At 46.4% G+C, this 23,748-nt stretch overlaps 1 protein-coding gene across 1 annotated transcript in view; it reads left to right on the top strand.

Moving 5' to 3' along the window:
• atrn (attractin) overlaps nt 1-23,748 on the top strand; it is a 238,845-nt gene that overhangs the window by 109,823 nt on the left and 105,274 nt on the right. The window contains 3 exon segments of the mRNA XM_090221488.1: nt 4,836-4,930; nt 15,620-15,698; nt 16,493-16,647. Of these exon segments, the coding sequence (XP_090077614.1) occupies nt 4,836-4,930; nt 15,620-15,698; nt 16,493-16,647 (329 nt within the window).

Genomic DNA, 23,748 nt, shown 5'->3' with positions numbered 1-23,748 from the left:
GTGAACACCCGCCCACTTACCCAGAAGCCAGCCAATGATGTCGGAGGAAACAACGCTCAACTGATGACCGAGGTTAACCTGCAGGCCCCCGGCCCGCCACAAGGAGTCGCTAGAGCGTGATGAGCCAAATACAGACCCCCCTGGCCAAACCCCCCCCTATCCCGGACGACGCTGGGCAAATTGTGTGCCAACCATTGGGACTCCTGGTCACGGGATCGAAACCCAGGCTGAAGTAGCACTGCGATGTGGTGTATTAGACCGCTGCACCACTCAGCTTGCCATAGATTTTCAAGTTGATTTAAGTAAACACTGCAACTCGTCCACTCAAGACCATTCCAGTGTATATCTGGCCTTGTGTTTTAGGTTACTGTCCTGCTGAAAGGTGAATTTATCTCCCAGTGTCGGGTGGAAATCAGACTGAACCAGGTTTTCCTCTAGGATTTTACCTGTGCTTAGCTCCATTCTGTTTATTTTTATCCTGAAAACTCCCCCGTCCTTAACTATGGCAAGCATACCCATAACATGATGCAGCCGTCACTATGCCTGATAATATGGAGAGTGGTACTCAGTAATATGTTGTATTGGATTTGCCCCAAATATAACACTTTGTATTCAGGACAAAAAGTGAATTGCTTTGCCACAGTTTTACTTCAGTGCCTTGATGCAAACAGGAGGCATGTTTTGGAATATTTGTATTCTGTACAGGCTTCCTTTTCACTCTATAAATTAGGTTAGTATTGTGGATTAACTACAATGTTGTTGATCTGTCCTCAGTTTTCTCCTATCCTGATACCTCCTGATACCTCCTGTGCCTCGACCTGTTGCTTCGGTCTGTTGTTTCCAAAGGTTTACTATATTTCTTAAAAATGTTGTGTTTGTGTCAACACCTGCTACCAACTAGCCAGCTAGCTAGGGTTGCAATGATGCCAGCTTCACCTGGAATAGCTAACAAATGTTTCCAGGGTTGTAGAAGCTGTGTTAAATACGATCTTGTCCGGGACAATATTGACAATCCAGAGTTTCAATCTAGCAATAGTTAGCCAACGGAGGATTACACGAATGAGGTAGCAATGCTTAGCAAGCAAATCTCAATTCTGCTCAAACTTCTGGGCAAAACTCCAACTGGACCTGTCTCATTCTCAACTCCTATGGCAGGACGCTGCTCGGGCCTGAGGAATGTATCCCCGCCTTGTCATAGGTCCCTATCCGAATGGCCTGTGCTGCCTGGAACTTGCCAGCCAAGGAAGGCGTCTCCACCTGCTCCTCCTCCTCCATCCTGTAGTGAAGTAGACGGAGAACAGCAAGAATAATGTTCCAATCAGCGCTGGTCCCATGTCACAAGTCGTGGAGACCGAAGGCAGCAGCATGATGTAGCCTTCATTGATGGTGTGACTGTGTCTGCAACGGCAGTACTCCAGCAGCGGCTTCGTCGTCGAGTTCGTCTCCTTTCTCCGGATCTGACAGGGCACCGCCTGCTGTGGAAGGACCTGCTGCTATCCTGCTTCTCGTAGACCTGTGAAAGGTTCAACAAATTATGTGACGGGTAGGAATGGGCATATTTCTCCATTCCCTTCTCCAGCTGTTGTATCTCAATGGTGAGAAATGGAGCAAAAACGTCCAGGAGCCCGAGGATAAGCTGCTCGCAAATTTTTTAAACCAGCATCGGGAAATTGAGTCTAGCATAGTTCATGTGTGATTCAATGACATTATGAAGGGCAGCTCAGAACAGCTGAAAATTATTTTAAAGAACTGATTGGGTCTCTACTTGACACCAACAAACACCCCATTATATCTGTCCCTCTGACCTCCCTAAATGGTGTCATTGAACGGTTTAACAGACTTTTATCCCTCAATAACTACCTACCAGACTATTGCAGCTCTGTGGGTGGAACATTTATTAACAATTTTGAAACCTTCTGGAAACAAAACATGTTTTATAAGGAGGATGAGATCCACCCAAATCATTTACGTTCCTATATCCTTTCACATTTTTTTTAAACAGAAATATCTAATTTAGATAAATATTAAGACCCTTTGCTATGAGACTCGAAATGTAGCTCAGGTGCATCCTGTTTCCATTGATTGTCCTTGAGATGTTTCTACAACTCGATTGGAGTCCACCTGTGGTACATTTAATTGATTGGACCTGATTTGGAAAGGCACACACCTGTCTATATCAGGTCCCACAGTTGACAGTCCATGTTAGAGTAAAAACCAAGCCATGAGGTCGAAGGAATTGTCTGTAGAGCTCAGAGACAGGATTGTGTCGAGGCAAAGATCTGAGGAAGGGTACCAAAAAATATCTGCAGCATTGAAGCTCTCCAAGAACACAGTGGCCTCCGTCATTCTTAAGTGGAAGAAGTTTGGAACCACCAAGACTCTTCCTAGAGCTGGCCCCCCGGCCAACTGAGCAATCAGGGGAGAAGGGCCTTGGTCAGGGAGGTGACCAAGAACACGATGGTCACTCTGACAGAGCTCCAAAGTTCCTCTGTGGAGATGGGAGAACCTTCCAAAAGGACAACCATCTCTGCAGCACTCCACCAATCAGGCCTTTATGGTAGAAGTGAAAGGCACATGACAGCTTGTTTGGAGTTTGCCAAAAAAGCACCTAAAGACTCTCATAGAAGGAATGTAGAAACAAGATTCTCTGGTCTTATGAAACCAAGATTGAACTCTTTGGCCTGAATGCCAATCGTCACGTCTGGGGGAAACCTGCACCATCCCTATGCTGAAGCATGGTGGTGGCAGCATCATGCTGTGGGGATGTTTTTCAGCAGCAGGGACTGAGAGACTAGTCAGGATCGAGGCAAAGATGAACGAAGTACAGAGAGTACAGAGAGATCCTTGATGAAAACCTGCTTCAGAGCGCTCAAGAACTTTGACTGGTTCACCTTCTAATAGGACAACGACCCTAACCACACAGCCAAGACAACGCAGGAGTGGATTCAGGACAAGTCTCTGAATGTCCTTGAGTGGCCCAGCCAGAGCCCGGACTTGAGCCCGATCTAGCATCTCTGTTCCCAACCATTAGTGAACCTTGGAAAAAATTGTGTTTGACCAGATACAATGCTATTTTACAGTAAACAAATTGACAACAGTCTTTCAGCATGATTATAGGGAAGGACATTCAACAAGCACAGCACTTACACACATGACTGATGATTGGCTGAGAGAAATTGATTATAAAAAGTAGCTGCTGCCTTGACAGGAACTAATGGGGATCCGTAATAAACCCCAGGAAGAGTAGCTGCTGTCTTGGCAGGAACTAATGGGGATCCATGATAAACCCCAGGAAGAGTAGCTGCTGCCTTGGCAGGAACTAATGGGGATCCATAATAAACCCCAGGAAGAGTAGCTGCTGCCTTGGCAGGAACTATTGGGGATCCATAATAAACCCCAGGAAGAGTAGCTGCTGCCTTGGCAGGAACTAATGGGGATCCATAATAAACCCCAGGAAGAGTAGCTGCTGCCTTGGCAGGAACTATTGGGGATCCATAATAAACCCCAGGAAGAGTAGCTGCTGCCTTGGCAGGAACTATTGGGGATCCATAATAAACCCCAGGAAGAGTAGCTGCTGCCTTGGCAGGAACTATTGGGGATCCATAATAAACCCCAGGAAGAGTAGCTGCTGCCTTGGCAGGAACTAATGGGGATCCATAATAAACCCCAGGAAGAGTAGCTGCTGCCTTGGCAGGAACTATTGGGGATCCATAATAAACCCCAGGAAGAGTAGCTGCTGCCTTGGCAGGAACTAATGGGGATCCATAATAAACCCCAGGAAGAGTAGCTGCTGCCTTGGCAGGAACTAATGGGGATCCATAATAAACCCCAGGAAGAGTAGCTGCTGCCTTGGCAGGAACTATTGGGGATCCATAATAAACCCCATATTTATTTATAAAAAAAAAACAATTGTAACCTTTTATTTAACTAGGTAAGTCAGTTAAAACAAATTCTTATTTACAATGACGGCCTAGGAACAGTGGGTAAATAACTAATACAAATATAATTATTAAACTCTTTTTTAAAGTAAATATTGGCCTCATGGTGAAACCCTTATTGACTGAAGACATTTCAGCTTTTCATTTAAATTAAATGTTGAAAAACATACCAGTGGCCAGTGACCCAAAAAATCGTACGTTTTCTGATTTTTAAATGAATGTTGTAACACACCTCAAAATATGTCCTTTTGGCAACGGACATGCTGTCAGTATAGTGATGTAGGTCTTTACAGGCAACGGACATGCTGTCAGTATAGTGATGTAGGTCTTTACAGGCAACGGACATGCTGTCAGTATAGTGATGTAGGTCTTTACAGGCAACGGACATGCTGTCAGTATAGTGATGTAGGTCTTTACAGGCAACGGACATGCTGTCAGTATAGTGATGTAGGTCTTTACAGGCAACGGACATGCTGTCAGTATAGTGATGTAGGTCTTTACAGGCAACGGACATGCTGTCAGTATAGTGATGTAGGTCTTTACAGGCAACGGACACGCTGTCAGTATAGTGATGTAGGTCTTTACAGGCAACGGACATGCTGTCAGTATAGTGATGTAGGTCTTTACAGGCAACGGACATGCTGTCAGTATAGTGATGTAGGTCTTTACAAAAACATGAAATTCTTAAATGCATCGTAATCCATGTTTCCCCCATGGTGATGTGTAGGCTCAGTGTTTCCCTATTGTTCACACCACAGCTGGTAGAAGAAACGTCTCCAGTCCCACAAAATGGTGTTTATCTCCCTACCAGACACCCTGCTGATAGACTACCAGTCCAGTCTGTCTCAGGAGGACGACCGCTGTTCTAACATGTAGCTGTGTTTATCTCCCTACCAGACACCCTGCTGATAGACTACCAGTTCACCTTCAGTCTGTCTCAGGAGGATGACCGCTACTACACCGCCATCAACTTTGTAGCCACACCCGAGGAGGTAGGACCACACCCACACTGCTGGGGTCAGGGGTCAGGCCACGGCTGAGGAGGTAGGACCACACCCACAATCCTGGGGTCAGAGGTCAGGGGTCAGACCACGCCCGAGGAGGTAGGACCACACCCACCCTGCTGGGGTCAGAGGTCAGGGGTCAGGCAACGGCCGAGGAGGTAGGACCACACCATACTGCTGGGGTCAGGGGTAGTAGGTCAGCAGTTAGGCCACGCCCATGGAGGTTGAGTTTAAACATACTTTTTGTACAGTTGGAAGTTTACATACACCTTAGCCAAATACATTTAAACTCAGTTTTCACAATTCCTGACATTTAATCAGAGTAAAAATTCCCTGTCTTAGTCCAGTTAGGATCACCACTTTATTTTAAGAATGTGAAATGTCAAAATAATAGTAGAGAGAATGATTTATTTCAGCTTTTATTTCTTTCATCACATTCCCAGTGGGTCAGAAGTTTACATACACTCAATTAGTATTTGGTAGCATTGCTTTAAATTGTTTAACTTGAGTCAGTCGTTTCGGGTAGCCTTCCACAAGCTTCCCACAATAAGTTGGGATAATTATGGCCCATTCCTCCTGACAGCACTGGTGTAACTGAGTCAGGTTTGTAGGTCTCCTTTCTCGCACACGCTTTTTCAGTTCTGCCCACAAATGTTCTATAGAATTGAGGTCGGGGCTTTGTGATGGCCACTCCAATACCTTGACTTTGTTGTCCTTAAGCCATTTTGACATAACTTTGGAAGTATGCTTGGGGTCATTGTCCATTTGGAAGACCCATTTGCGACCAAGCTTTAACTTCCTGACTGATGTCTTGAGATGTTCCTTCAATATATCCACATAATTTTCCATGCTGCCATCTATTTTGTGAAGTGCACCAGTCCCTCCTGCAACAAAGCACCACCACAACATGATGCTGCCACCCCCGTGCTTCACGGTTGGGATGGTGTTCTTCGGCTCGCAAGCCTCCCCCTTTTTCCTCTAAACATAATGATGGTCATTATGGCCAAACAGTTCTATTTTTGTTTCATCAGACCAGAGGACATTTCTCCAAAAAGTACGATCTTTGTCCCCATGTGCAGTTGCAAACCGTAGTCTGGGTTTTTTATGGCGGTTTTGGAGCAGTGGCTTCTTCCTTGCTGAGCTGCCTTTCAGGTTATGTCGATATAGGACTCGTTTCCTCCAGCATCTTTACAAGGTCCTTTGCTGTTCTGGGATTGATTTGCACTTTTCGCACCAAAGTACGTTCATCTCCTTCCTGAGCGGTATGACGGCTGCGTGGTCCCATGGTGTTTATACTTGCGTACTATTGTTTGTACAGATGAACATGGTACCTTCAGGCGTTTGGAAATTGCTCCCAAGGATGAACCAGACTTGTGGAGGTCTACAATTTTTTTTCTGAGGTTTTGGCTGATTTCTTTTGATTTTCCCATGATGTCAAGCAGAGACACTCAGTTTGAAGGTAGGCCTTGAAATACATCCACAGGTACACCTCCAGTTGACTCAAATAATGTCAATTAGCCTATCAGAAGCTTTTAAAATCATGACATAATTTTCTGGAATTTTCCAAGCTGTTTAAAGGCACAGTCAACTTAGTGTATGTAAACTTCTGACCCACTTGAATTGTAATACAGTGAATTATAAGTGAAATAATCTGTCTGTAAACTATTGTAGAAAAATTATTTGTGTCAAGCACAAAGTAGATGTCCTAACCGACTTGCCAAAACTATAGTTTGTTAACAAGAAATTTGTGGAGTGGTTGAAAATGACTCCAGCCATAGTGTATGTAAACTTCCGACCTCAACTGTTTCAGGAAACTGTATGCCGCACGTCACTAACTCACAGGAGCGCCATTTGAACAGAAACTTTTAAATTAGTGGAATGAAATTAGTGGAATGAGTGGAATTAGAGAATGACAACTAAGGAGATGGAGAAAATTCTACCTTTTGATTGCAAATATGCTGACAAAGTCAAAGAAGAGATTTCCAGTAGGTACCAAAAATCTCAAAGGTTGATCAACTTTCAAAGCAGAATTACTTGTTTCCTCAACTGTAGTGTATGATATACCATTTTGTACCTCTGAGTCTCTACTTTTATCCAATGTAAAAAACACCATTGCTACATAAGACAAATCGAGCCGGTTGGTCACGTATGTAGTATCCTTATGCCACAGCTTTGTTGAATACTCTTTTCTGATTGGCTAGAAGGGCATTCTAGAATGGACATTAAAACCAACAGTTGGGAAATATATCTGGCCACCTTGCAATCATGATGCAATATGTGCCTACACATGCAAATTGTACTTGCTACAAAGTTACAAAAACCTAAACCACCAACCACACCACAAGTGAAATTGGATACATTGTGCTAGCATTGATTTGTTTATGCAGAGATCTTTTTTTGGGAGCATCTGGTGCCCTAACGTGGTGAGTGATGAACATGAATTTATTTGGTACCCTCCGTTGCTAAAGCTGTCCAAATCCTCCCACATTTTTCTAGTTTCACCAGCTGTTTTCAGCAACAGGTTGAATTAGGAATGTCATATTGGCAGGTTTGCAAACAACAAACTATTTAGCTAGCTTCTAACCTAGTTTTTGATATGCAATGCGATCTCCTTGTAATGAACAGTCAGTGTTGATGAATGTCCTGACGAGAAGGATTTTCTAGCTATGCCAGGCAAAATTGGGCATTATCAGCTCATTGTTATACTGTAGATATCCAAATGAATGTCAATAGAAAACAGCTACTTTCGTGACTGATGTTAGCCGTAGCTAGCTGACTGGCTAGCTACCAAACATGGGATGAAAACGTTGCCAGCGAGCAACGGAATATACAGAACCAACAAATCCAACAGACCAAAAGATGGGAAAGAATGAACTTATTAATATATATTTTTATATTTTTTTAAATGACCGGTAAATGTGTACTTAGTGTTGTTTTCTTTGGAAACTGTTAGAATAAGCTGGATAAACACTTCTGTTCTGTACATTACCTTTGTCGTGTCTTTGGTTATGCCAGATTAAGTGATATGACATGCTGTTCTATAAAATAATTTCTCTGTAATTAATATCACCTGATTGAGCTAATTATGTAAATGTAATTAACTAGAGAGTCGGGGGATCACAAAATAATATTTAAAGAGCTGTTATCTTCCGAATAAACTCTTAAAGACCTAGTAATATTTTACATCAATAGCAGTCAATATTAATCGTCACCTTATTTCAGTCTCATCTGAAAGTTGTAAATTCTTGGTTATCTTCACGAACCCTGGCTAACAATTTGAATCAGCAATACAAAATTGGGTTTAATAATGTATTTACTAAATACCTAACTAATCACACAGAATTACACATACAAATAATTAAATCATAACTTGATTACAAATTACGTCATAAAGGAAAACGTCCCTAGTGGGCGGAACAGATATGACAGCTTGTTACACAAAAGAAAAGGGGCTGAGTTTGAGTGAAAGAGCGGGAAGACTGAGGAACAAAGGGCGAAGCTGTGCTATTGTATGTACAGTATCTTATGCATTCTAAACTACCGCCCATTTGCAAAAGGAAAATGCAATAAATATTTACTCTGAGCTGCACTTCGGTAGGTTGGTGGTAGATGGAAGGTCGTGTTGCCAAACCGAGTCCTTTGTCCTTTAAAGAATGTCTCTGCTGGTAAATTGGATACGTTGTAGTAACGTTGTTGTGTGGTAGACGGGTTACTCTGTCTGTTCCTTCCTAACCCTCGTTTGCAGCTGCTGTTGCTAAATCAACGGCTAGGAGGTATCACTTCTGTAGTGAATAAGAGTTCAAAGTTCATACCATTCGCAACCAAAGCTCATGCTGATGTTGGCTTCGTTCTGTAGTTATTATCTGAACCATTCTGACATCGGACCGTCGTCCTCACATCCTCGGAACAGGAGGTTACATTTTCGTCAAGGGCTTATATAGTGGAAGGAGAAAAGGGGTGTGTTTCATAGTTTACAACCTATGTCTCTTCCCGTGGGCGGGCCACTGAGTCGGGCCTAATTCACTCATGAAAACCCAATTCTCACATTTTAGAAGCTAAAATCACATTTCATCCCATCACAAATAATTTCATATTCAAACATTTAAATTGAACAACAATTCCATGTGAATCCGATAACTCTGATGTGTAGACTTTCCACTGTAGAGTTTATGTCATCTTATCATTGATGAGAATGTCTCAGATGACAACCGAACTGACATCATATTCATTAAGTACCACCGCATATGTTCAATTGGTCAGATTACCAGAATATAGTTAATTTCCCCCCACCTTCTGATGTTCCCAGAATCTCTATGTTAACCAAGGGGTTTTCAAATGTAACCTCAGTAGGGTAGAGAGAGGAAAAAGGGGGGAAGAGGTATTTATGACTGTCATAAACCTATCCCCAGGCCAACGTCATGACACCTTGGAGAAAGAGGGAAAAGTCTACACACACTTCCAGTCAAATGTATTTTAATAATTTAATAATAATAACTTTAATAATAACTTTCGTATTGCGTCAGATCACCCAGACAGGATTGTGTCGAAGCACAGATCTGAGGAAGGGTACCAAAAAATGTCTGCAGCATTGAATGTCCCCAAGAACACAGTGGCCTCCATCATTCTTAAATGTAAGAAGTTTGGAACCACAAAGACTCTTCCTGGAGATGGAGAATGACCTTGGTCAGGGAGATGACCAAGAACCCAATGGTCACTCTAGCTCCAGAGTTCCTCTGTGGAGATGGGAGAACCTTCCAGAAGGACAACCATCTCTGCTGCACTCCACCAATCAGGCCTTTATGGTAGAAGTGAAAAGGCACATGACAGCTTGTTTGGAGTTTGCCAAAAAAGCACCTAAAGACTCTCAGACCAATCAGGCATTTATGGAGAGTGGCCATTAAGGAAGCAACTCCTCAGTAAAAGGCACATGACAGCTCGCTTGGAGTTGGCCTAAAGGCACTGAAACAACCACATTTAAAACACACTGACAATATTACACAGATAAGCTAACAGTTACAGAAATCAGGAATGCAGATGGAGTCTATCTATCTGAGCTACTGTGTCCCACACACCACCACCTGTTATGTTGGGCAAAACTGACCAACAAAATATTTTTTTCTGACTATTTAAGGAAATACAGACATGCACCCCATTACTACAAGACAAAACAGTTCATTCAAACCTGATGGTCTTGTATCGTGACTTTACTTTCATTAATCTGATGACTGTTTTTTATTTAATCCACTAACTAGGTTTAATTGTTATCCGATTTAAATTATGTGTCATGTAACAATGAACTCATTAGGAATTTGGGGCACCACGGGAAGAGGTTGTTTAAAGATTTACCATCTCCTGAATTAAACTCCTAGAAGGTATATATCTATTTCATCTATAAACATTAATCTTATAAATCATTACCTCGTATCAATATTCTGAACAGTCGTAACCTTCTTGGATCTGCAAATAACCCAGCCTTACTTATCATTCAGTACCACACCAATTGGTTGAATTATTTATTTACTAGCCATTAAAACAGGTGATTTGAGACTCGTAGTAGGATGGGATGGTTTGCAGCTTAGTATGATGGTCCCAATTCGATTGGCTTTTTCTCGATAACTGACTTAGGACAGCTAATCAGCATTGATTGTCTGGCCTACACCTCGTGATGATTATTCAGGGTTCAGGATCCAGACCACTTTACACGCACAGCAGCAACCTGGCAATGTTCTGGTCTGGTATGTTAATTCTTAGCAAGTCCTTTTAAGCAGTCTGGTCGAAAAGGACTGTTCCATCACACTGACACGCTCTTCTGACCTCACTCGGGCGTGGCTACTTAATGTGTAAATCAAATCAAATTTTATTTGTCACATACACATGGTTAGCAGATGTTAATGCGAGTGTAGCGAAATGCTTGTGCTTCTAGTTCCGACAATGCAGTAATAACAATTAATCTAACTAACAATTCCAAAACTACTGTCTTGTACACAGTGTAAGGGGATAAAGAATATGTACATAAGGATATATGAATGAGTGATGGTACAGAGCAGCATAGGCAATATACAGTAGATGGTATCGAGTACAGTATGTACAAATGAGATGAGTATGTAAACAAAGTGGCATAGTTTAAAGTGGCTAGTGATACATGTATTACATAAGGATACAGTCGATGATATAGAGTACAGTATATACGTATGCATATGAGATGAATAATGTAGGGTAAGTAACATTATATAAGGTAGCATTGTTTAAAGTGGCTAGTGACCCAAAAAAACGACTCCGAAAGAGAGGGAAACGAGGCGGTCTTCTGGTCAGACTCCGGAGACGGGCACAGCGCGCACCACTCCCTAGCATTCTTCTTGCCAATGTCCAGTCTCTTGACAACAAGGTTGATGAAATCCGAGCAAGGGTAGCATTCCAGAGGGACATCAGAGACTGTAACGTTCTTTGCTTCACGGAAACGTGGCTTACTGGAGAGACGCTATCCGAAGCGGTGCAGCCAACAGGTTTCTCCACGCATCGCGCAGACAGGAAAAAACATCTTTCTGGTAAAAAGAGGGGCGGGGGCGTATGCCTTATGACTAACGTGACATGGTGCGATGAAAGAAACATACAGGAACTCAAATCCTTCTGTTCACCTGATTTAGAATTCCTCACAATCAAATGTAGACCGCATTATCTACCAAGAGAATTCTCTTCGATTATAATCACAGCCGTATATATCCCCCCCCAAGCAGACACATCGATGGCTCTGAACAAACTTTATTTAACTCTCTGCAAACTGGAAACAATTTATCCGGAGGCTGCAGTCATTGTAGCTGGGGATTTTAACAAGGCTAATCTGAAAACAAGACTCCCCAAATTTTATCAGCATATCGATTGCGCAACCAGGGGAGGAAAGACCTTGGACCATTGTTACTCTAACTTCCGCGACGCATATAAGGCCCTGCCCCGCCCCCCTTTCGGAAAAGCTGACCACGACTCCATTTTGTTGATCCCTGCCTACAGACAGAAACTAAAACAAGAGGCTCCCACGCTGAGGTCTGTCCAACGCTGGTCCGACCAAGCTGACTCCACACTCCAAGACTGCTTCCATCACGTGGACTGGGAGATGTTTCGTATTGCGTCAGATAACAACATTGACGAATACGCTGATTCGGTGTGCGAGTTCATTAGAACGTGCGTTGAAGATGTCGTTCCCATAGCAATGATTAAAACATTCCCTAACCAGAAACCGTGGATTGATGGCAGCATTCGTGTGAAACTGAAAGCGCAAACCACTGCTTTTAATCAGGGCAAGGTGTCTGGTAACATGACCGAATACAAACAGTGCAGCTATTCCCTCCGCAAGGCTATCAAACAAGCTAAGCGCCAGTACAGAGACAAAGTAGAATCTCAATTCAACGGCTCAGACACAAGAGGCATGTGGCAGGGTCTACAGTCAATCACGGACTTTGCTTACCGCCCAAATAGGTCCACAGACGATGCAATCTCAACCACACTGCACACTGCCCTAACCCATCTGGACAAGAGGAATACCTATGTGAGAATGCTGTTCATCGACTACAGCTCGGCATTCAACACCATAGTACCCTCCAAGCTCGTCATCAAGCTCGAGACCCTGGGTCTCGACCCCGCCCTGTGCAACTGGGTACTGGACTTCCTGACGGGCCGCCCCCAGGTGGTGAGGGTAGGCAACAACATCTCCTCCCCGCTGATCCTCAACACTGGGGCCCCACAAGGTTGCGTTCTGAGCCCTCTCCTGTACTCCCTGTTCACCCACGACTGCGTGGCCACGCACGCCTCCAACTCAATCATCAAGTTTGCGGACGACACAACAGTGGTAGGCTTGATTACCAACAACGATGAGACGGCCTACAGGGAGGAGGTGATTGCCCTCGGAGTGTGGTGTCAGGAAAACAACCTCACACTCAACGTCAACAAAACTAAGGAGATGATTGTGGACTTCAGGAAACAGCAGAGGGAACACCCCCCTATCCACATCGATGGAACAGTAGTGGAGAGGGTAGCAAGTTTTAAGTTCCTCGGCATACACATCACAGACAAACTGAATTGGTCCACTCACACAGACAGCATCGTGAAGAAGGCGCAGCAGCGCCTCTTCAACCTCAGGAGGCTGAAGAAATTTGGCTTGTCACCAAAAGCACTCACAAACTTCTACAGATGCACAATCGAGAGCATCCTGGCGGGCTGTATCACCGCCTGGTATGGCAACTGCACCGCCCTCAACCGTAAGGCTCTCCAGAGGGTAGTGAGGTCTGCACAACGCATCACCGGGGGCAAACTACCTGCCCTCCAGGACACCTACACCACCCGATGTCACAGGAAGGCCATAAAGATCATCAAGGACATCAACCACCCGAGCCACTGCCTGTTCACCCCGCTATCATCCAGAAGGCGAGGTCAGTACAGGTGCATCAAAGCTGGGACCGAGAGACTGAAAAACAGCTTCTATCTCAAGGCCATCAGACTGTTAAACAGCCACCACTAACACTGAGTGGCTGCTGCCAACACACTGACACTGACTCAACTCCAGCCACTTTAATAATGGGAATTGATGGGAAATGATGTAAATATATCACTAGCCACTTTAAACAATGCTACCTTATATAAATGTTACTTACCCTACATTATTCATCTCATATGCATACGTATATACTGTACTCTATATCATCGACGGTATCCTTATGTAATACATGTATCACTAGCCACTTTATACTATACTATGCCACTTTGTTTACATACTCATCTCATTTGTACATACTGTACCCGATACCATCTACTGTATCTTGCCTATGCTGCTCTGTACCATCACTCATTCATATATCCTTATGTACATATTCTTTATCCCCTTACACTGTGTACAAGACAGTAGTTTTGGAATTGTTAGTTAGATTACTTGTTATTACTGCATTGTCGGAACTAGAAGCACAAGCATTTCGCTACACTCGCATTAACATCTGCTAACCATGTGTATGTGACAAATAAAATTTGATTTGATTTGATTTGATATATTTACATCATTTCCCATCAATATCCATTATTAAAGTGGCTGGAGTTGAGTCAGTGTCAGTGTGTTGGCAGCAGCCACTCAGTGTTAGTGGTGGCTGTTTAACAGTCTGATGGCCTTGAGATAGAAGCTGTTTTTCAGTCTCTCGGTCCCAGCTTTGATGCACCTGTACTGACCTCGCCTTCTGGATGATAGCGGGGTGAACAGGCAGTGGCTCGGGTGGTAGATGTCCTTGATGATCTTTATGGCCTTCCTGTGACATCGGGTGGTGTAGGTGTCCTGGAGGGCAGGTAGTTTGCCCCCGGTGATGCGTTGTGCAGACCTCACTACCCTCTGGAGAGCCTTACGGTTGAGGGCGGTGCAGTTGCCGTACCAGGCGGTGATACAGCCCGCCAGGATGCTCTCGATTGTGCATCTGTAGAAGTTTGTGAGTGCTTTTGGTAACAAGCCGAATTTCTTCAGCCTCCTGAGGTTGAAGAGGCGCTGCTGCGCCTTCTTCACGATGCTGTCTGTGTGAGTGGACCAATTCAGTTTGTCTGTGATGTGTATGCCGAGGAACTTAAAACTTGCTAAGAATATGATTAGAAGTAATATCTTATGACTCCTAACAAAACATTCCCATCTTAACAGAAATACTTTCATTATTGTTCATATCACATAGACAACTTGACAGATAAAGGGGTATCCTTTCCCAGTGACAGTATTTCATCCATACACTTTTTAATGACATCACAAAATAAGAAACAATATGACATTAGTTTTCTACATCTCCCCACTGAACATTCCCCAAATTCTTTATGTTAGAAATGTTGTTCCATTATCCTCTTTTTTGGATGTTAAAGGTTTGGCTGGGCAACAGTCTGGAGACAAAATACATTATTTTAGTCCAATATTGGAGGGTAGAGAGATATTGGAGGGTAGAGAGATAATGGAGGGTAGAGAGATAATGGAGGGTAGAGAGATAATGGAGGGTAGAGAGATAATGGAGGGTAGAGAGATAATGGATGGTAGAGAGATATTGGAGGGTAGAGAGAGAAAGTTTCCCCCTCTAGAGATTTACTGCAGGGTGTGAATGGTGACCATCCAGAAGCTCCCCCTCTCCTCTCTACAGTAACACATAACACATTGTCCTATCCTCTCCTCCTCATCATCATCATCATCATCATCATCATCATCAGATTAGAATAGATGTATTGACATGTACAGTAACACATTGTCCTATCCTCTCCTCCGCCTCCTCATCAGACTAGAATAGATGTATTGACATGTACAGTAACACATTGTCCTATCCTCTCCTCCTCCTCATCAGACTAGAATAGATATATTGACACATACAGTAACACATTGTCCTATCCTCTCCTCCTCCTCCTCCTCATCAGACTAGAATAGATGTATTGACATGTACAGTAACACATTGTCCTATCCTCTCCTCCTCCTCCTCATCAGACTAGAATAGATATATTGACACATACAGTAACACATTGTCCTATCCTCTCCTCCTCCTCCTCCTCATCAGACTAGAATAGATGTATTGACATGTACAGTAACACATTGTCCTATCCTCTCCTCCTCCTCATCAGACTAGCATAGATGTATTGACATGTACAGTAACACATTGTCCTATTCTCTCCTCTTCCTCTCTTCCGCAGCAGAATCGTGATCTGGTTGTGTTCATCAACGCCTCCAAGAACTTCAACCTCAACATCACCTGGGCCGCCAGCTTCACAGGTAACACCTTAACATACCTTCACAGGTAACACCTTAACACACCTTCACAGGTAACACCTTAACACACCTTCACAGGTAACACCTTAACACACCTTAACACACCTTCACAGGTAACACCTTTGCACACCTTCACAGGTAACATCTTAACATACCTTCACAGGTAACACCTTAACATACCTTCACAGGTAACACCTTAACACACCTTCACAGGTAACACCTTAACACACCTTCACAGGTAACATCTTAACACACCTTCACAGTTAACACCTTAACACACCTTCACAGGTAACACCTTAACACACTTTCACAGGTAACACCTTAACACACCTTCACAGGCAACACCTTAATATACCTTCACAGGTAACACCTTAACACACCTTCACAGGTAACACCTTAACACACCTTCACAGGTAACACCTTAACACACCTTCACAGGTAACATCTTAACACACCTTCACAGTTAACACCTTAACACACCTTCACAGGTAACACCTTAACACACTTTCACAGGTAACACCTTAACACACCTTCACAGGCAACACCTTAATATACCTTCACAGGTAACACCTTAACACACCTTCACAGGTAACACCTTAACACACCTTCACAGGTAACACCTTAACACACCTTCACAGGTAACACCTTAACACACCTTCACAGGTAACACTCCTTTTTCGCTCTATAGTTAAAAAAAACATGTCGTATGTTCAAACTGTTTTCAATCTCACCCCTTGGAGCCAGTATGAGAGAACATACTTGAACTAAATCTCGTCTATCACCCTCTCCCTCAGTAGGTACCCAAACGGGCGAGGAGATCCCCATTGTCTCCAGGAGTAACATCAAGGAGTTTAAAGACAGTTTCTCCAATGAGAACTTTGACTTCCGCAACAACCCAAACATCACCTTCTTCGTCTATGTCAGCAACTTCACCTGGCCCATCAAGATACAAGTAGGTTACATGAGATATGAGACGCACATACACACACAAACACACACACATGCACGTAAACACACACATGCACATGCATGCACACACACGTGCGCACACCTCATCTCAGCTGTCCATCAAAGATGATTCCGACAATGCTTCTGTTGTGGATGGGGGTAGGGGTTGGGTTGGGATGGGAGGTAGGGGTTAGAATGGGAGGTAGAGGATGGAATGGGAGGTAGGGGTTGGAATGGGAGGTAGGGGATGGAATGGGAGGTAGGGGTTGGAATGGGAGGTAGGGGATGGAATGGGAGGTAGGGGTTGGAATGGGAGGTAGGGGTTGGAATGGGAGGTAGGGGTTGGAATGGGAGGTAGGGGATGGAATGGGAGGTAGAGGATGGAATGGGAGGTAGGGGTTGGGATGGAATGGGAAGTAGAAGATGGAATGGGAGGTAGGGGATGGAATGGGAGGTAGGGGATGGAATGGGAGGTAGGGGATGGAATGGGAGATAGGGGTTGGGATGGAATGGGAAGTAGAAGATGGAATGGGAGGTATTGGTTGGGATGGAATGGGAGGTAGAAGATGGAATGGGAGGTAGGGGTTGGGATGGAATGGGAGGTAGAAGATGGAATGGGAGGTAGGGGATGGAATGGGAGCTAGGGGTTGGGATGGAATGGGAGGTAGAAGATGGAATGGGAGGTAGAGGATGGAATGGGAGGTAGGGGATGGAATGGGAGGTAGAGGGTGGAATGGGAGGTAGGGGATGGAATATGAGGTAGAGGATTGAATGTGAGGTGGGGGTTGGAATGGGAGGTAGGGGTTGGAATGGGAGGTAGGGGTTGGAATGGGAGGAGGGGATGGAATGGGAGGTAGGGGATGGAATGGGAGGTAGGGGATGGAATGGGAGGTAGGGATTGGAATTGGAGGTAGGGGTTGGAATGGGAGGTAGGGGATGGAATGGGAGGTAGAGGATGGAATGGGAGGTAGGGGTTGGGATGGAATGGGAAGTAGAAGATGGAATGGGAGGTAGGGGATGGAATGGGATGTAGGGGATGGAATGGGAGATAGGGGTTGGGATGGAATGGGAAGTAGAAGATGGAATTGGAGGTATTGGTTGGGATGGAATGGGAGGTAGAAGATGGAATGGGAGGTAGGGGTTGGGATGGAATGGGAGGTAGAAGATGGAATGGGAGGTAGGGGTTGGAATGGGGAGTAGGGGTTGGAATGGGAGGTAGGGGATGGAATGGGAGGTAGGGGTTGGAATGGGGAGTAGGGGTTGGAATGGGAGGTAGGGGATGGAATGGGAGGTAGGGGATGGAATGGGAGGTAGAGGATGGAATGGGAGGTAGGGGTTGGGATGGAATGGGAAGTAGAAGATGGAATGGGAGGTAGGGGATGGAATGGGAGGTATTGGTTGGGATGGAATGGGAGGTAGAAGATGGAATGGGAGGTAGGGGTTGGGATGGAATGGGAGGTAGAAGATGGAATGGGAGGTAGAGGATGGAATGGGAGGTAGGGGATGGAGTGGGGAGGGTAGGGGTGGAATGGGAGGTAGGGGATGGAATGGGAGGTAGGGGTTGGAATGGGAGGTAGGGGATGGAATGGGAGGTAGAGGATGGAATGGGAGGTAGGGGTTGGGATGGAATGGGAAGTAGAAGATGGAATGGGAGGTATTGGTTGGGATGGAATGGGAGGTAGAAGATGGAATGGGAGGTAGAAGATGGAATGGGAGGTAGGGGATGGAATGGGAGATAGGGGTTGGGATGGAATGGGAGGTAGAAGATGGAATGGGAGGTAGAGGATGGAATGGGAGGTAGGGGATGGAATGGGAGGTAAGGGATGGAATGGGAGGTAGAGGGTGGAATGGGAGGTAGGGGATGGAATATGAGGTAGAGGATTGAATGTGAGGTGGGGGTTGGAATGGGAGGTAGGGGTTGGAATGGGAGGTAGGGGTTGGAATGGGAGGTAGGGGATGGAATGGGAGGTAGGGGATGGAATGGGAGGTAGGGGATGGAATGGGAGGTAGGGGATGGAATGGGAGGTAGGGGATGGAATGGGAGGTAGGGGATGGAATGGGAGGTAGGGGATGGAATTGGAGGTAGGGATTGGAATGGGAGGTAGGGGTTGGAATGGGAGGTAGGGGATGGAATGGGAGGTCGGATGGAATGGGAGGTAGGGGTTGGGATGGAATGGGAAGTAGAAGATGGAATGGAGGGGGTGTAGGGGATGGAATGGGAGGTAGGGGATGGAATGGGAGGTAGGGGATGGAATGGGAGATAGGGGTTGGGATGGAATGGGAAGTAGAAGATGGAATGGGAGGTATTGGTTGGGATGGAATGGGAGGTAGAAGATGGAATGGGAGGTGGGGTGGGATGGAATGGGAGGTAAAGATGGAATGGGAGGTAGGGGATGGAATGGGAGATAGGGGTTGGGATGGAATGGGAGGTAGAAGATGGAATGGGAGGTAGAGGATGGAATGGGAGGTAGGGGATGGAATGGAAGGTAGGGATGGAATGGGAGGTAAGGGATGGAATGGGAGGTAGAGGTTGGAGATGGGAGTTAGGGGATGGAATATGAGGTAGAGGATTGAATGTGAGGTGGGGTTTGGAATTGGGAGATAGACGAAGTGGATGGGAGGTAGGGGTTGGAATGGGAGGTAGGGGATGGAATGGGAGGTAGGGGATGGAATGGGAGGTAGGGATTGGAATGGGAGGTTGGGTCAAATAGGGGAGTAGGGGTTGGAATGGGAGGTAGGGGTTGGAATGGGGAGTAGGGGTTGGAATGGGAGGTAGGGGATGGAATGGGAGGTAGGGGATGGAATGGGAGGTAGAGGATGGAATGGGAGGTAGGGGTTGGGATGGAATGGGAAGTAGAAGATGGAATGGGAAAATGTGAGGGATGGATTGGGAGATAGGGGTTGGGATGGAATGGGAAGTAAAGATGGAATGGGAGGTATTGGTTGGGATGGAATGGGATGGAATGGGAGGTAGAAGATGGAATGGAGGTGAGAGGATGGAATGGGAGGTAGGGGATGGAATGGAAGGTAGGGGATGGAATGGGAGGTAAGGGATGGAATGGGAGGTAGAGGGTGGAATGGGAGGTAGGGGATGGAATATGAGGTAGAGGATTGAATGTGAGGTGGGGTTTGGAATGGGAGATCGCGGCTGGAATGGGAGGTAGGGGATGGAATGGGAGGTAGGGGATGGAATGGGAGGTAGGGATTGGAATGGGAGGTTGGGGTTGGAATGGGGAGTAGGGGTTGGAATGGGAGGTAGGGGTTGGAATGGGGAGTAGGGGTTGGAATGGGAGGTAGGGGATGGAATGGGAGGTAGGGGATGGAATGGGAGGTAGAGGATGGAATGGGAGGTAGGGGTTGGGATGGAATGGGAAGCAAAGAGATGGAATGGGAGGTAGGGGATGGATTGGGAGATAGGGGTTGGGATGGAATGGGAAGTAGAAGATGGAATGGGAGGTATTGGTTGGGATGGAATGGGAGGTAGAAGATGGAATGGGAGGTAGGGGTTGGGATGGAATGGGAGGTAGAAGATGGAATGGGAGGTAGAGGATTGAATGTGAGGTAGAGGATTGAATGTGAGGTAGGGGATAGAATGGGAGTTAGGGGTTGGAATGGGAGGTAGGGGTTGGAATGGGAGGTAGGGGATGGAATGGGAGGTAGGGGTTTGGATGAGGAATGGGAGTAGGTGTGGGATGGAATGGGAAGTAGAAGATGGAATGGGAGGTAGGGGATCGAATGGGAGGTGAGGTTGGGATGGAATGGGAAGTAGAAGATGGAATTAGAGGTAGGGGTTAGGATGGAATGGGAGGTAAAGAATGGAATGGGAGGTGAAGAGGATGGAATGGAGAGTGAAGGATGGAATGGGAGGTCGAGGATGGAATGGGAGGTAGGGGTTGGAATGGTAGGTAGGGGTTGGAATGGAGAGTGAAGGATGGAATGGGAGGTAGGGGATGGATGGAAGGAGTGGGTTGGGATGGGATGGAATGGAATGGGAGGTAGGGGTTGGAATGGGAGGTAGAGGATAGAATGGGAGGTAGAGGATAGAATGGAGACAGGATGGAATGGGAGTAGGGGATGGAATGGGAGGTAGGGGTTGGGATAGAATGGGAGGTAGAGGATAGAATGGGAGGTAGAGGATAGAATGGGAGGTAGAGGATGAGGATAGAATGGGAGGTAGAGGATGGAATGGGAGGTTGAGGATGGAATGGGAGGTAGGGGATGGAATGGGAGGTAAAGGATGGAATGGGAGGTAGAGGATGGAATGGGAGGTAGGGGATGGAATGGGAGGTAGGGGATGGAATGGGAGGTAGAGGATAGAATGGGAGGTTGAGGATGGAATGGGAGGTAAAGAATGGAATGGGAGGTAAATATTGGGATGGGAGGTAGAGGATGGAATGGGAGGTAGGGGTTGGAATGGAAGGTAGAGGATAGAATGGGAGGTAGAGGATAGAATGGGAGGTAGAGGATGGAATGGGAGGTAGAGGATGGAATGGGAGGTAGGGGATGGAATGGGAGGTAGGGGATGGAATGGAATGGGAGGTAGGGGTTGGGATGGAAGGTAGAGGATAGAATTGGAGGTAGAGGATAGAATGGGAGGTAGAGGATAGAATGGGAGGTAGAGGATGGAATGGGAGGTAGAGGATGGAATGGGAGGTAGGGGATGGAATCGGAGGCAGGGGTTGGGATGGAATCGAATGGGAGGTAGGGGTTGGGATAGAATGGGAGGTAGAGGATAGAATGGGAGCTGGAGGATGAAATGGAAGGTCAGGAATGGGAGGTAGGGGATGGAATGGGAGGTAAAGAATGGAATGGGAGGTCGAGGATGGAATGGGAGGTCGAGGATGGAATGGGAGGTGGAAGGATCAATGGTAGGTAGGGGTTGGAATGGTAGGTCGAGGATGGAATGGTAGGTAGGGGTTGGAATGGGAGGTCGAGGATGGAATGGGAGGTAGGGGATGGAATGGAAGTAGGGTTGGGATGGGATGGAATGGAATGGGAGGTAGGGGTTGGAATGGGAGGTAGAGGATAGAATGGGAGGTAGAGGATAGAATGGGAGGTAAGAGGTAGGAAATCTGAATGGAAGTAAGGATGGAATGGGAGGTAGAGGATGGAATGGGAGGTAGGGGATGGAATGGGAGGTAAAGGATGGAATGGGAGGTAGAGGATGGAATGGGAGGTAGGGGATGGAATGGGAGGTAGGGGATGGAATGGGAGGTAGAGGATAGAATGGGAGGTTGAGGATGGAATGGGAGTAAGGATGGAATGGGAGGTAAATATTGGGATGGGAGGTAGAGGATGGAATGGGAGGTAGGGGTTGGAATGGAAGGTATAGGATAGAATGGGAGGTAGAGGATAGAATGGGAGGTAGAGGATAGAATGGGAGGTAGAGGATGGAATGGGAGGTAGAAGATAGAGAAATGGGAGTGAGGGGATTGAATGGGAGGTAGGGGTTGGGATGGAATGGAATGGGAGGTAGGGGTTGGGATGGAAGGTAGAGGATAGAATTGGAGGTAGAGGATAGATGGGAGGTAGTGGATGGAATGGGAGGTAGAGGATGGAATGGGAGGTAGGGGATGAAAATGGGAGATCTCAGGGTTGGGATGGAATGGGAGGTAGGGGTTAGGAATAGATGGGAGGTAGAGGATAGAATGGGAGCTGGAGGATGAAATGGAAGGTAGGGGATGGAATGGAAATGAGGGCTGGAATGGGAGGTAGACGATGGAATGGGAGGTAGAGGATGGAATGGGAGGTAGGGGATGGAATGGGAGGTAGGGGATGGAATGGGAGGTAGAGGATGGAATGGGGGGTAGGGGATGGAATGGAAGGTAGGGGTTGGAATGGGAGGTAGAGGATGGAATGGGAGGTAGGGGATGAAATGGGAGGTAGGGGATGGAATGGGAGGTAGGGGATGGAATGGGGGTAGGGGATGGAATGGGAGGTAGAGGATGGAATGGGGAGGTAGAGGATGGAATGGGAGGTAGGGGATGGAATGGGGAGTAGGGGATGGAATGGGAGGTAGGGGATGGAATGGGAGGTAGGGGTTATAATGAGAGGTAGGTGATGGGATGGAATGGGAGGTTTGGATTGGAATGGGAGGTAGGGGTTAGGATGGAATGGGAGGTAGGGATTGGAATGGGAGGTAGGGGATGGGATTGGAATGGGAGGTAGGGGATGGAATGGGCGGTAGGGGATGGGATGGAATGGGAGGTAGAGGATGGAATGGGAGGTGGGGGATGGGATGGAATGGGAGGTAGCGGATGGAATGGGAGGTAGAGGATGGAATGGGAGGGTGGGAAGGGATGGAATGGGAGGTAGGGGATGGAATGGGAGCAAGGAGTTGGAATGGGAGGTAGGGGATGGAATGGGAGGTAGGGGATGGAATGGGAGGTAGGGGATGGAATGGGAGGTAGGGATTGGAATGGGAGGTGCGGGGTTGGAATGGGGAGTAGTGTTTGGAATGGGAGTAGGGGATGGGATGGGCTGGAATGAGAGGTAGATGATGGAATACGAGGTAGAGGATGGAATGGGAGGTAGGGGTTGGTATGGGAGGTCGGGGTTAGACTGGGAGGTAGGGGATGGAATGGGAGGTAGGGGATGGAATGGGAGGTAGGGGATGGAATGGGAGGTAGATGATTGAATGGGAAGTAAGGAATGGAATGGGGAGTAGGGGATGGAATGGGGAGTAGGGAATGGAATGGGAGGTAGGGGATGGGATGGGGAGTAGGGGGATGGGATGGGGAGTAGAGGATGGAATGGGAGGTAGGGGTTGGAATGGGAGGTAGGGGTTGGAATGGGAGGTAGGGGTTGGAATGGGAGGTAGGGGATGTAATGGGAGGTGAAGAGGATGGAATGGGAGGTGGGTTGGGATGGAATGGGAAGTAGAAGATGGAATGGGAGGTAGGGGATGGAATGGGAGGTAGGGGATGGAATGGGAGGTTGGGGATGGAATGGGAGATAAGGGGTTGGGATGTAATGGGAAGTAGAAGATGGAATGGGAGGTATTGGTTGGGATGGAATGGGAGGTAGAAGATGGAATGGGAGGTGGGAGGTCAAGATGGAATGGGAGGTAGGGGATGGAATGGGAGCTAGGGGTTGGGATGGAATG

Source organism: Oncorhynchus mykiss, chromosome 25 (assembly GCF_057628025.1).
Source record: "Oncorhynchus mykiss isolate SJ-2025 chromosome 25, ASM5762802v1, whole genome shotgun sequence".
Lineage (NCBI taxonomy): Eukaryota > Metazoa > Chordata > Actinopteri > Salmoniformes > Salmonidae > Oncorhynchus > Oncorhynchus mykiss.
The sequence above is the reverse complement of the archived record's forward strand: the minus strand, read 5'-3'. Positions and strand labels throughout refer to the sequence as shown.